The sequence below is a fragment of the Schistocerca nitens genome, chromosome 1 (genome assembly GCF_023898315.1).
Source record: "Schistocerca nitens isolate TAMUIC-IGC-003100 chromosome 1, iqSchNite1.1, whole genome shotgun sequence".
Taxonomy (NCBI): Eukaryota; Metazoa; Arthropoda; class Insecta; order Orthoptera; family Acrididae; genus Schistocerca; species Schistocerca nitens.
The window spans coordinates 457,204,654-457,219,053 of NC_064614.1; the positions used below are offsets into that span (position 1 = coordinate 457,204,654).

Sequence of the window (14,400 nt, forward strand, 5' to 3'; positions counted from 1 at the left end):
CATTTGAAAGCTCTTGTCTACGCGACCCCTGTACCTAATGTAGAGACTCTTCGCGCTCGTATTGTGGACGGCTGTGATACAATACGCCATTCTCCAGGGCTGCATAAGGGATTCCATGCGACAGAGGGTGGATGCATGTACCCTCGCTAACGGACGACATTTTGAACATTTCCTGTAACAAAGTGTTTGAAGTCACGTTGTTACGTTCTGTTGCTGTGTGTTTCCATTCCATGATTAATGTGATTTGAAGAGAAGTAATAAAATGTGCTCTAACATGGAAAGTAAGCGTTTCTGGACACATGTCCACATAACATATTTCCTTTCTTTGTGTGTGAGGAATGTTTCCTGAAAGTTTGGCCGTACCTTTTTGTAACACCCTGTATATCAACGCCCGTCAACAGCTGAAGATATTAATGTAATTCTAATTTCGTTCTAGACAGCTGCAGGTCATCAATGGTGTCTGTACTTTCGGACATGTCCGAAAGATGAGACACCATATCCATATAAGTATAAAAACAATTGGAGCTCGAGCTCCAGTGCTCGCGTCGTCGACGGGACGTTAAATCCTAATCTTTCTTCCTTCCTTCTTCGATCATGCACAGACAGCAAAAGCCAAAGCCAGTTTCAGTACCGACATTGATCAAAAGTATCGGAAATGAACTGCTGGTGCACTAGCGTCACGTTGTATCGTTTCACTCTGTGTTCGTGCGCAGCTACGTGAGCAGATGCAACTAAGTCACGAGTCTGAAGTGCTAAGTGGCTCTACGATGTTCCCTAATTTCTTTAAAGTGCATTCGTAGCAAGTCTAGTCAGTCACGCTTGAAAGGAATACGCCACCAGCAAGTCCGAGAAAAGGGCCGGGAAGAGGTGGGGCGACTTGCCTATACGATATCGGGCCCTGCGCTATGCCGCATGCTCTGCTCGCGTCGTACTTGAGACAACCTGTCGTATACAGTTACCCACCTGTCAAGTGTGTATAACCCGAGTAAGGTACAACCAGAAGTCCGGCACCAGGGTGAAAGTGTACGATGTGCTCGTGTGTGCCGCAGCTATCTGGCTGAAGCCGGCGCGCAACGAGTACGGCGGGTGGCCGGCCTCTGGGGAGATCGACCTGGTGGAGTGCCGCAGCAACCGCAAGCTCACCACCGCCGCAGGCGCCTCCATGGGCGTCGACCACGTGGGCGCCACGCTGCACTTCGGGCCCAACTCTTCCTACAACGTCTGGAGGCAGACACACTGGATGGCGTCAGTATTATTCTCTTTTGTTCTCTACTCTCTTTCGATATGTCTATATTTTTCTTCCAGGTGGCACACTGCATTGCATTCAATTACCTTACTTCGTAAACAACTGGGGGTTATGTTTTCCGTCCATTTACTCCTTCACTTGCGGTTAATGCATAGATAATGAATATTACAATTCAATTGTATTTGGGGAAGTTCTGAACAGTGTAACAAACTGGACGTTTTTCCAAGTTGAGTGTAGAGAGAGCATCATTTTCAAGATTTCAGCGACCGAGAGTTTGGTGAAGGGTGTCACGTTACTCAGTGCATCCCACAATACGTACATGTTTTCGACTATTGTTCCTAGCCTAATGAATTTCGTGGCTGACGTCAATGTTTTATCACCAACTACAGGTGACTTCTTCAAAACGGGTTGCATGTGCTATGAAAGATCGATTCACAATCTGACTTGCTAGTGAGTCGATAGTGAGCCACGATGTGAATTGGACCTTCATAAAAACTGTGACTTCTTTGCGAGTGGGAAAGAAAATTTGCGTTTCTGGAAGAAATTTAGTCGCCGGCCGTTGTGGCCGAGCGGGTCTAGGCGCTTCATTCCGGAACCGCGCTACTGCTACGGTCGCAGGTTCGAATCCTGCCTCGGGCATGGATGTGTGTGATGTCCTTAGGTTAGTTAGGTTTAAGTAGTTCTAAGTTCTAGGGGACTGATGACCTCAGATGTTAAGTCCCATAGTGCTCAGAGCCATTTGAACCAGTTTTGAAGAAATTTAGTCAGCCACGGCACAATAGCCCCGAATATTTTGGTACTTGACACTTCCGGCCGAGAAAATTTACATACTTCATTATGGACTCTTAATGATATCTTCCAACAGCGACTTTTTTCTATTTTTAATTTCCTGGCATCCATTACCGTAAAGCAGGTCTTGATACTTCAGAAGTTGATAGAGACTCACTCATTTACAAGAGACTGTATTTGTTTAATGAATAAGAGAAGATACGAGTTTGCTTTTGTGGCCTGTAAGCAATTAAAACAACAGTATTTGTGTAGGACACCTTTTACTACTGTAATAAATATTATTAATTAAAACATTTTAATTTTATTTTAATGCATCGTCAGTTGTGACTGCAGAATTGTATTTCCACCCTGAGTTTTGTTGAAAGAGATAGAAAAAAGCTACTGTGGTCCCATATTTAAATTTGTATTGCACAATTATAACGTATTTTCAGCAGTAAAACACCACCATATACTTACATACTTTGCTGTACAATGCTTGAGAGTTACAAAAACCGACGCCAGTGTCTTGGGGTACATATATGTGCGCTGCAAGTATATGACACGCGAGATCACTGAAAGAGTTAACATGAAGCACAGAGACTTTTAGATTACATTTAAAATAAATTAAATAATATATAACTTTGTTGAAACAATTTTAGCCGATGTTCGATTACTGTAGAGCCAAGCATTGCTGGAACCATTCTGTCCTTTCAATCCACACTTTCAAACAACTCAGATTGCTACAGCACATCTCCTCCACTCTACTTGTCACCTTTTTCTCATTTTCTTTTCCAGAGCTTTCCAGACGCTTCTTCTTCAGACCTATCAAATGCCCTTTATATACCGAGAAAGGTCTTCCCCAGATTCATGGTGGTGCTTCTGGAGCTGCCCACTGCAGATATCAGGTCAAAGGTTGACCTCCCAGGTCTGAAGCCATGCTGTTCCTCTCTGTTTGGTCTCGATCCTTGTATGGATTCAGCTCTCCAGGATCTTTTCATATACCTTGGCACAGTGTGGCATCAGTGTGACTCCTCTGTGGTTCCTAAAATCCTTCCCACTCTCTTTCTTGAATATAGGCCCAATTAGTGACCTCATCTAATCTTCTCATTCTACACAACCTCATCACGCGATACAGCCACTGGTTCCCAATTTTCCCTTCTGCCTTCACAATTTCGACACTTACTTCGTCCACACATCGCGACTTTCCTCCTTTCATATTGTCCAGTGCCATTTTCCATTTCTTTCCATGTCAGGCCCTTTTACCACCAGAGTTTACTTTTGTCACCTTTAGTTTATCATCCTCAACTCAAAGTCCGTTCGGATTTAGCAAGTGCTCAAAGTATTTCTTCCACACTATCTTCAGTGTCTCTTTTTTATTAACCTTTTTGTCACTATTATCCATCATCGTTGCATCCTCCCTCAAACCTCTCCTCTTATTTTTGAACATTCGATGCATAAGGGGTGTTCAAAAAGAAACGAGCCGGAGGCATAATTACAGACACCAGTACCTGTTTGTTAGAAGTATTGACCCTGGTTGTTGAGACACTTATCTCACTGTGACACAACGAGGTGAATGGCTGTCACATAAAATTCCTGGGTTTGTGATGTTAACCAGTTCCACATGCTCAGCTGGACGTCGTCATCTGAAGTGAATCTTTTGCCCCTCAGAGCCTTTTTAAGGGGACCAAAAATGCCTAATCACAGGGAGAGAGGTCCAGGCTGTATGGAGGGTTGCCGAGAACCTCCCAGTTGAATTTCTTCCGCGATTGTGTTGGCCGTATGAGGCTTTGCATTTTCGTGGAGTAGAATGACCCCACGGGGGAGATTGCCTGGTCGTTTTGATTTGATTGCATGGCGAAGGGTGATCGAGGTCTGCGAGTAACGCTGGGCATTCACTGTTGTCCCGTGCTGCAGGAAGTGAATCAGAAGGGGGCCATCTTGATCAAAGAAGAACGTCAGCATAACCTTTCCTACACTCGTGTGGTTGGCCTTGGCTTTTTTTTTTATGGTGGTGATCCTTAATGCTTCCACTGGAGACTGTCGGTTTGATTCTGCTTCGAAGTGATGACACCATAACTCATCTCCAGCCACCACTCGTGCCAGGAACACATTCCCTTCCCGAGCATAGCGCTGCAGATGAACAAGACAGGGGGCCATTCGACATGCTTCCTGGTGTGGTTGAAGACTGTGGGGTACCCATTAGGCACACACTTTGCACATGTGCAGTCGTTCTTTCATGATGGTGTGAACACTTCCGACGTTCGATCCGACCCCGGCGGCTGTGGCTTTCACTGTCACTCGACGGTCCTGGGTTATGAGTGCATCCACCAGCTGGACGATGTCATCGGTAATGTAGTGTGGTGCTCCAGATCGTGCATCATCGGCTAACGACACCCTTCCTTCCCCTGAAGCGCATGTGCCACGCCTTGACCCTTGAAAAGGACATGCAGTGTTCGCCATACACTAGTGACGTTCGTCGATGAACGTCCGTTCCTCCTACTCCTTCCGCTGTCAGAAAACGAACAGCATCTCTTTGCTCTTCTTTGACGCCACCATGTCACTGTTTGCAACGCGACTGGCAGCGATGGGCGATTGATGCATGCTGCTGCTAGTCACGTGACGTGCACGCATGCCCTCTAGCGACAGGCTGTGAACTTCCTGGTCGGAACCACACCTCGGTTACACAAGCCACGATGTAACCCTCCTGTCAGCGGTTTGCGCGTTCCAGACTCCGGCTCATTTCTTTTTGAACGCTCCTTATAGTATTTTCTTACTTCCTCTGCTATCTTCATTATCTTTGTCCATTCTTCCATCCACTTTCCTCTCTCCTTTGCCATTTGTCTTATCTGCCTACTGTATATTACTTGAAGACCATTCTGTATTCAACATTATTGACATGCAGATAGATTATAAACGATCCCAACAAAAGAGAACAAGTATAGTGAAGGAGATGTGATGTAGTAATCCGAGGTGTGTGGAAGTGTGAATTGAAAGGTTTCATCAAACAAGTGGTATGAAACAGGGCAGTGCATTGTCACCTCCCCTCTTCACTGTGGTCTTGCATGAGATAATGGCTAAGATGACGGAAAACTGGAGAAGACGGAATGAAAGCAATGGTGTTCGATGATGATTTGATGATCTGGGGAAAAACTGAAGAGGAGATTCAGGAACAGCTGGATGCTTGGGAACAAACTGTGAGACAGTAGAGAATGAAATTTAATGCAAAGAAATGTAGGATCCTGATTACAAGTAGAATGAGAGATAGACCAACTAGCGGAATAAAGATTGGAGGTAAACATTTGAACAAAATAGAAAGTATCAAGTACTTGGGAAGCATGGCAGAGGAAAATGGAAGAAATGAGAAAGAGACAAGTGAACGTGGCAGACAGGCAGAAGCATTCCTGCAGAGCGTTAAGAGCCTGGTTTTGAACAAAGACGTCCCTCAGAGAAGCAACGAAGTAATATATACACTCCTGGAAATTGAAATAAGAACACCGTGAATTCATTGTCCCAGGAAGGGGAAACTTTATTGACACATTCCTGGGGTCAGATACATCACATGATCACACTGACAGAACCACAGGCACATAGACACAGGCAACAGAGCATGCACAATGTCGGCACTAGTACACTGTATATCCACCTTTCGCAGCAATGCAGGCTGCTATTCTCCCGTGGAGACGATCGTAGAGCTGCTGGATATAGTCCAGTGGAACGGCTTGCCATGCCATTTCCACCTGGCGCTTCAGTTGGACCAGCGTTCGTGCTGGACGTGCAGACCGCGTGAGACGACGCTTCATCCAGTCCCAAACATGCTCAATGGGGGACAGATCCGGAGATCTTGCTGGCCAGGGTAGTTGACTTACACCTTCTAGAGCACGTTGGGTGGCACGGGATACATGCGGACGTGCATTGTCCTGTTGGAACAGCAAGTTTCCTTGCCGGTCTAGGAATGGTAGAACGATGGGTTCGATGACGGTTTGGATGTACCGTGCACTATTCAGTGTCCCCTCGACGATCACCAGTGGTGTACGGCCAGTGTAGGAGATCGCTCCCCACACCATGATGCCGGGTGTTGGCCCTGTGTGCCTCGGTCGTATGCAGTCCTGATTGTGGCGCTCACCTGCACGGTGCCAAACACGCATACGACCATCATTGGCACCAAGGCAGAAGCGACTCTCATCGCTGAAGACGACACGTCTCCATTCGTCCCTCCATTCACGCCTGTCGCGACACCACTGGAGGCGGGCTGCACGATGTTGGGGCGTGAGCGGAAGACGGCCTAACGGTGTGCGGGACCGTAGCCCAGCTTCATGGAGACGGTTGCGAATGGTCCTCGCCGATACCCCAGGAGCAACAGTGTCCCTAATTTGCTGGGAAGTGGCGGTGCGGTCCCCTACGGCACTGCATAGGATCCTACGGTCTTGGCGTGCATCCGTGCGTCGCTGCGGTCCGGTCCCAGGTGGACGGGCACGTGCACCTTCCGCCGACCACTGGCGACAACTTCGATGTACTGTGGAGACCTCACGCCCCACGTGTTGAGCAATTGGGCGGTACGTCCACCCGGCCTCCCGCATGCCCACTATACGCCCTCGCTCAAAGTCCGTCAACTGCACATACGGTTCACGTCCACGCTGTCGCGGCATGCTACCAGTGTTAAAGACTGCGATGGAGCTCCGTATGCCACGGCAAACTGGCTGACACTGACGGCGGCGGTGCACAAATGCTGCGCAGCTAGCGCCATTCGACGGCCAACACCGCGGTTCCTGGTGTGTCCGCTGTGCCGTGCGTGTGATCATTGCTTGTACAGCCCTCTCGCAGTGTCCGGAGCAAGTATGGTGGGTCTGACACACCGGTGTCAATGTGTTCTTTTTTCCATTTCCAGGAGTGTAGAAGTTACTACATCCAAATACTGACCTTTGGATCGGAAACATGGGTAATGGAGAAAAGAGATGTAAGCAGATTACATGCATGTGAAATGAAGTTCCTCTGAAGGAGGATAGTAACAAATAGGATGAGGAATGAAAAGGAAAGGTAAATATTGAAAGGTAACTTTACAGAGCAGGATAGAAACAACAAGGCTAAGATGGTACTGGCACTTAAACAGCTTGAAAAACAAGAGGATTTCCAAGGATATATGTGAAAGGGAGACGTGAAGGAAACGACCAAGACGGAGACCAAGGGAAAGATGGCCGAAATATGTGGAAGGATGTGTTGAAAAAAAAGGTGAAGACTGAACAAGAGTAAACACAGAAGGATGATGGGAAAACAGGACTAGATGGCGAGGCTTATGTTCCCAACAGATCCTACGTGGAGTTGGAAACTGTTCAAGATGATTATGATGATGATTCAAGTAATATACAGCTTCAGCGAAACCATGATTTCCGTAATGAAATAACAACTGATAATATAAAATTTGCAATGAGCACTAGTACTAGTAATGCTTATAACCTAGTATTATTCATTTGTATGAAAACGTTGCTGTGATTCGCAAAAGATTATAGTCTTCAGCGATGAGGTTCATTCGCAACTAAGATGAAATCTTGTTAAAGAAAGCATACTGATTTCTGTTCGAGAGACTGACACGAACACCAGAAAATATAAATGAGGATCATTGGACCTCAATGTTATATGATTTCGATGGGTCAGCAGTTTCTGGAATATACAACCATATGCGAATCTCGATGGTGAAATCTTTTCGGGTTATCAGCCGAGTCAAGTGCCGTTCTGGGGCGAAATTTCAACAAGTTTCCTACTTGTCATCTTCAGGCGGCTGACAGACTTTGCCTGAAGATGACAAGTAGGTAACTTGTTGAATAGTTGCGGCAGAACGATTCCTTGACTCGGCCGATAACCCGAGAAGATTTCATCATATACAAACATGTTTGCTCGACGATCAGGATTTAGTTTACGAATCCGAAGATTTATGGTTCGATTCCTCTGGGCCCTGACTTTTCTTCCTGGAAATGCTTTTGTAACTAACAAGGGGACCGCGCCTACTCGACAGCACCGATTTCGTCCAAATTTGAGGTATACGCGGGGCTTGGCCAGAAACGGAAGTGACAACAGCAGGAGCTACAGAAAGACAAGCGCTTAGAGAAAATTACATTTCTTATGCGGGTCGGGTGCGACATCAGGCATTTATGTTAGCGTAGATTCCACGCAGCAGCTGGCGCAGCGTAAAGAGTACACGGGTCGTTGGATCGACTGCCTCTGGGGAAATATTTTTTTTAATTGTTATTTTTTTAAGTTATTTCCACTGAAAATAAACCGAAATAATGTTCAGTATTTTGCATTTCTTAGTATTTTAATAAAAGGCATGATAAGAAAAGAGAAGTGAAAATTTACGATTGGAAATAAATTTCAGTAAGTGATTATAAGGCGTACACGAGAAGTTCGTGTATAATATTAGATACTTTCATTATTTTACAGTTGATGAATTACAAGAGCTAGGTTGAATTCATAGTAAAAACAGGGAGATCAGTAATTTCCTCACCATTTTTCGGTCATTACAATCGCCCCATATTTACAGTTACATGATTATCATGATTTTTTAAAAATTCTATAGGAAAACAAACCTGATTTACAGTCATAAGAAGATTTCTCTCATCTCATAATTTGACAGCGAACCACGCCAAATGTTGGGGAGGATGTCTGGTTGATGTGCAATGCAGTGTATTTGATGCAGTCTTCTCTGAGTGTGATTTATTTTTCTCTTTCGAAGAGAAAAAACAGCCGTTTTGTGGCTTTCTGATCAAGTTCTTTACCTGACAATAAAAACAGACATCGCATGTTTGCACTAGCGGAATGGAATTGGGAGGATTCTCTTTAATGCTGGACGATAGCAAGCCTCCTTCACCTTGAAAAATCTCATCGTATAACTTAGAGCCACATCACATCATCATCATCATCATATATATATATATATATATATATATATATATATATATATATATATATATATATATATACTCCTGGAAATTGAAATAAGATCACCGTGAATTCATTGTCCCAGGAAGGGGAAACTTTATTGACACATTCCTGGGGTCAGATACATCACATGATCACACTGACAGAACCACAGGCACATAGACACAGGCAACAGAGCATGCACAATGTCGGCACTAGTACTGTGTATATCCACCTTTCGCAGCAATGCAGGCTGCTATTCTCCCATGGAGACGATCGTAGAGATGCTGGATGTAGTCCTGTGGAACGGCTTGCCATGCCATTTCCACCTGGCGCCTCAGTTGGACCAGCGTTCGTGCTGGACGTGCAGACCGCGTGAGACGACGCTTCATCCAGTCCCAAACATGCTCAATGGGGGACAGATCCGGAGATCTTGCTGGCCAGGGTAGTTGACTTACACCTTCTAGAGCACGTTGGGTGGCACGGGATACATGCGGACGTGCATTGTCCTGTTGGAACAGCAAGTTCCCTTGCCGGTCTAGGAATGGTAGAAAGATGGGTTCGATGACGGTTTGGATGTACCGTGCGCTATTCAGTGTCCCCTCGACGATCACCAGTGGTGTACGGCCAGTGTAGGAGATCGCTCCCCACACCATGATGCCGGGTGTTGGCCCTGTGTGCCTCGGTCGTATGCAGTCCTGATTGTGGCGCTCACCTGCACGGCGCCAAACACGCATACGACCATCATTGGCACCAAGGCAGAAGCGACTCTCATCGCTGAAGACGACACGTCTCCATTCGTCCCTCCATTCACGCCTGTCGCGACACCACTGGAGGCGGGTGGCACGATGTTGGGGCGTGAGCGGAAGACGGCCTAACGGTGTGCGGGACCGTAGCCCAGCTTCATGGAGACGGTTGCGAATGGTCCTCGCCGATACCCCAGGAGCAACAGTGTCCCTAATTTGCTGGGAAGTGGCGGCGGTCCCCTACGGCACTGCGTAGGATCCTACGGTCTTGGCGTGCATCCGTGCGTCACTGCGGTCCGGTCCCAGGTCGACGGGCACGTGCACCTTCCGCCGACCACTGGCGACAACATCGATGTACTGTGGAGACCTCACGCCCCACGTGTTGAGCAATTCGGCGGTACGTCCACCCGGCCTCCCGCATGCTCACTATACGCCCTCGCTCAAAGTCCGTCAACTGCACATACGGTTCACGTCCACGCTGTCGCGGCATGCTACCAGTGTTAAAGACTGCGATGGAGCTCCGTATGCCACGGCAAACTGGCTGACACTGACGGCGGCGGTGGACAAATGCTGCGCAGCTAGCGCCATTCGACGGCCAACACCGCGGTTCCTGGTGTGTCCGCTGTGCCGTGCGTGTGATCATTGCTTGTACAGCCCTCTCGCAGTGTCCGGAGCAAGTATGGTGGGTCTGACACACCGGTGTCAATGTGTTCTTTTTTCCATTTCCAGGAGTATATATATATATATATATATATATATATATATATATATATATATATATATATATATATATATATATATATATAAGACTGATGTGATATGTATTTGAATTTGAACCCTCGTCTCATAAAATACAGTACTTTCTTGTAGGTATACATACACTGCTGGCCATTAAAATTGCTACACCAAGCAGGAATGCAGATGATAAACAGGTATTCATTGGACAAATATATTATACTAGAACTGACATGTGATTACATTTTCACGCAATTTTCGTGCATAGATCTTGAGAAATCAGTACCCAGAACAACCACCTCTGGCCGTAATAACGGCCTTGATACGCCTGGGCATTGAGTCAAACAGAGTTTGGATGGCGTGTACAGGTACAGCTGCCCATGCAGATTCACACGATACCACAGTTCATGAAGAGTAGTGACTGGCGTATTGTGACGAGCCAGGTGCTCTGCCACAATTGACCAGACGTTTTGCCGGTCGGTGTGGCCGTGCGGTTCTAGGCGCTTCAGTCTGGAACCACGTGACCGCTAAGGTCGCAGGTTCGAATCCTGCCTCGGGCATGGATGTACGTGATGTCCTTAGGTTAGTTAGGTTTAAGTAGTTCTAAGTTCTAGGGGACTGATGACCACAGATGTTAAGTCCCATAGTGCTCAGAGCCATTTGAACCATTTTTGAACCAGACGTTGTGAATTGGTGAGAGATCTGGAGAATGTGCTGGCCAGGGCAGCAGTGGAACATTTTCTGTATCCAGAAAGGCCCGTGCAGGACCTGCAACATGCGGTCGTGCATTATCCTGCTGAAATGTAGGGTTTCGCAGGGATCGAATGAAAGGTAGAGCCACGGGACGTAACACATCTGAAATGTAACGTCCACTGTTCAAAGTGCCGTCAATGCGAACAAGGGGTGACCGAGACGTGTAACCAATGGCACCCCATACCATCACGCCGGGTGATACGCCAGTATGGCGATCACGAATACACGTTTCCAATGTGCGTTCACCGCTATGTCGCTAAACACGGATGCGACCATCATGATGCTGTAAACAAAACCTGGATTGAACCGAAAAAATGACGTTTTGCCATTCGTGCACCCAGGTACGTCGTTGAGTACACCATCGCAAGCGCTCCTGTCTGTGATGCAGCGTCAAGGGTAACCGCAGCCATGGTCTCCGAGTTGATAGTCCATGCTGCTGCAAACGTCGTCGAACTGTTCGTGAAGATGGTTGTTGTCTTGCAAACGTCCCCATCTGTTGACTCAGGGATCGAGACGTAGTTGCACGATCCGTTACAGCCATGCGGCTAAGATGCCTGTCATCTCGACTGCGAGTGACACGAGGCAATTGGGATCCAGCACGGCGTTCCGTATCACCCTCCTGAACCCACTGATTCCATAATATGCTAACAGTCATTGGATCTCGACCAACGCGAGCAGCAGTGCCGCGATACGATAAACCGCAATCGCGATAGGCTACAATCCGACCTTTATCAAAGTCGGAAAGGTGATGGTACGCATTTCTCCTCCTTACATGAGGCATCACAACAACGTTTCACCAGGCAACGCCGGTTAACTGCTGTTTGTGTATGAGAAATCGATTGGAAACTTTCCTCGTGTCAGCACGTAGTAGGTGTCACCACCGGCGCCAAATATCACAGCATCTTCTTCCTGTCGGTTAAATTTGCGTCTGTAGCACGTCATCTTCGTGGTGTAGCAATTTTAATGGCCAGTAGTGTAGATTGCCGGAAATAATTTTCCACAAAGGGTTATAGCACGTTGCGCTGTATACGAATGGCTGACTTTGTATATATTTTGCATTATTTGCAGTGTAAGTAACACACAAATTGAAAATATAAAAACGTTTCCGTGTAGGGTCTCGACCCCACGTCCCTCGGATTACTGTTCTGTGCTCTTTCCGCTGCACAAACCGCTGCCTGGAAACTAAGATCACACAAATGGCTCATGCCACGCCAGACCCGCGCCAAAAACGCTTTTTTCCCAACGATTGGCCATCTGGACGTCCCACTTCTGTCACTTTCATTGCTGGCCACGCCCTGCATATGCCATTAATTCGGACGAAATCGGAGACGAGTAGGTGCGTTCCCGTGCAGGGGAGGATTTTTTGTTGAAGCTGCTGCCTGTTATCGGCCGATAACTCGATATGGCAGTGCCTGTGTTGTTAAGAAGAACGATGCAATCTTCCTTCAGACAGGCATGCATATCCGAAGGAACTTTGCATCTTCCTTCTTAAATATGCGTGGCTGGACTGGAATCTCAGCAGCAGTCCTGCCGACCACGAGTCTTACGTCTCACTACTGCGCCTCCCCACTCGGTTCCACCCTTCAGACAGGTTACCATCAGCAGCAGCGCATGACGTTATTACATGGCACCCTCAAAAAGGTTTAGTAGTTAATACAATACACCGCTTTTCCGACCACATACTTGTAATAAAATATTTTACGTCTCCGTGATAGGACTCTACTAATTCCACATCTAGAGGCGAAATACAACAGTGCACTGGCGATTTCTGGCGTTTCTACGCGACAAATTATGTAACGTATGTTACTTGTGTAACTGAGACTACGGAAAATAGGAGTCCTAAAAACAAAAAAACATAACCGAAAGTTAGTATTTTTCTGTTCAAAAGAGAAAGCATTGATAAAAACAGAAAACCTGTTTTCCACTGTTGATTTTAGGTAGATGTGCGTATCAAAACGCCGTATGGAGAAATTCGTTGTCGCCCTTTCACGAGAACACGTTACTACGCTGTGGAGCCATACAGGATGGGCTGATACTCAGCTGTTTATCAGGACGTGTGTTCCATGTTAATATTAGACAGTTCATATGCGTTTTCGATATCTATTTCTTTTGCCTTAATGTGTAACAAAGAAACAATTTGACAGTTATCAGAACAAGCACTCTCAGCGCTATGTTAAAAGTAATACGAACCTGTTTGCTTGGTCATAATGATAATTGCGCTGTTGGTACCTACTGCTGCATCTGTAAGTACAGTAAACGGAGAAATACGAATAAATAGCTGGAAAGCTCTGATACATTTGTTCGTGTTGCGGTCTTGAGTCCGAAGACTGGTTTGATATAGGTCTCTACGCTTCTGTACTCTGTGACAGACTATATGCAATTTAATGTGCTTGCTGTATTCATCCTTCGGCCTCCCTCTACAACTGTTACTACCCTTCCCCCCTCCCCCCCCCCTCTCATACGCACTCCACTCCATTACCAAACTGACGATTCGTTGCTACCTCAAGATGTCTCCTACCAATCGATCCCCCCTTTTAGTCAAGTTGGACCGTAAATTCCTTTTTCCACAATTTTATTCAGTGCCTGCTCGTTATTTATCCGATCTGCCAAGCTAATCTTCAGAATTTTCTTGTAGCACCACGTTTCAAAAGTTTCTATTCCCTTGTTGTCTTAACTGCTTATCCTGTACATTTCATTTCCGTACAAGGTTGCACTCCAGATTACCTAATGTTAAGGTTTACGTTCCAAGTTAGCAAATTTCTTTTTTCTTTCAGAAGTACCTTGCTTGCCACTGCAGTCTGCATGCTATACCTTCTCTACTTCAGCCATCATCAGTTATTTTTGCTGAGCAAATAACAGAACTCACTCACTGCTTTTGGTGTCTACTTCCCTAATCTAAGTTGCTCAACAAGTTCCAATTTAGTTCGCCTGCATTCCAAAACCCTTGTTTCTTTTTTGTGATGTTCATATTGTAAGCTCTTTTTGAGACTATCCATTCCATTGTGATCATTTAGGAGATCATAAATTCATTAGTTAGCTTGCGTAATTTTTTGGTGCATTTTCGTGACACATAGTGGGAAATTCTATAGCTGATGTAAATGTCACTCGCTGTAAATGTGGCTGTGTAGAACGGTAAAAGTGAAGCACCCATTGTGAGTCGAGGCGTGGCGCAGGTGAGGCTTCTGAAGCGGGAGCAGCGGCGACCGTTACTCAGATTGCCGCTCGGCTGCGGCTGCCTGTCTG

General features: G+C 46.3%; 1 protein-coding gene across 1 annotated transcript in view; it reads left to right on the forward strand.

The window, feature by feature from the left end:
• The window catches only part of LOC126251760 (beta-1,3-glucan-binding protein-like), a 291,287-nt gene that overhangs the window by 253,216 nt on the left and 23,671 nt on the right, over positions 1-14,400 (forward strand). The window contains exon 4 of the mRNA XM_049952379.1: positions 1,050-1,245. Within this exon, the coding sequence (XP_049808336.1) occupies positions 1,050-1,245 (196 nt within the window). The remainder of the gene's footprint in view (positions 1-1,049; positions 1,246-14,400) is intronic.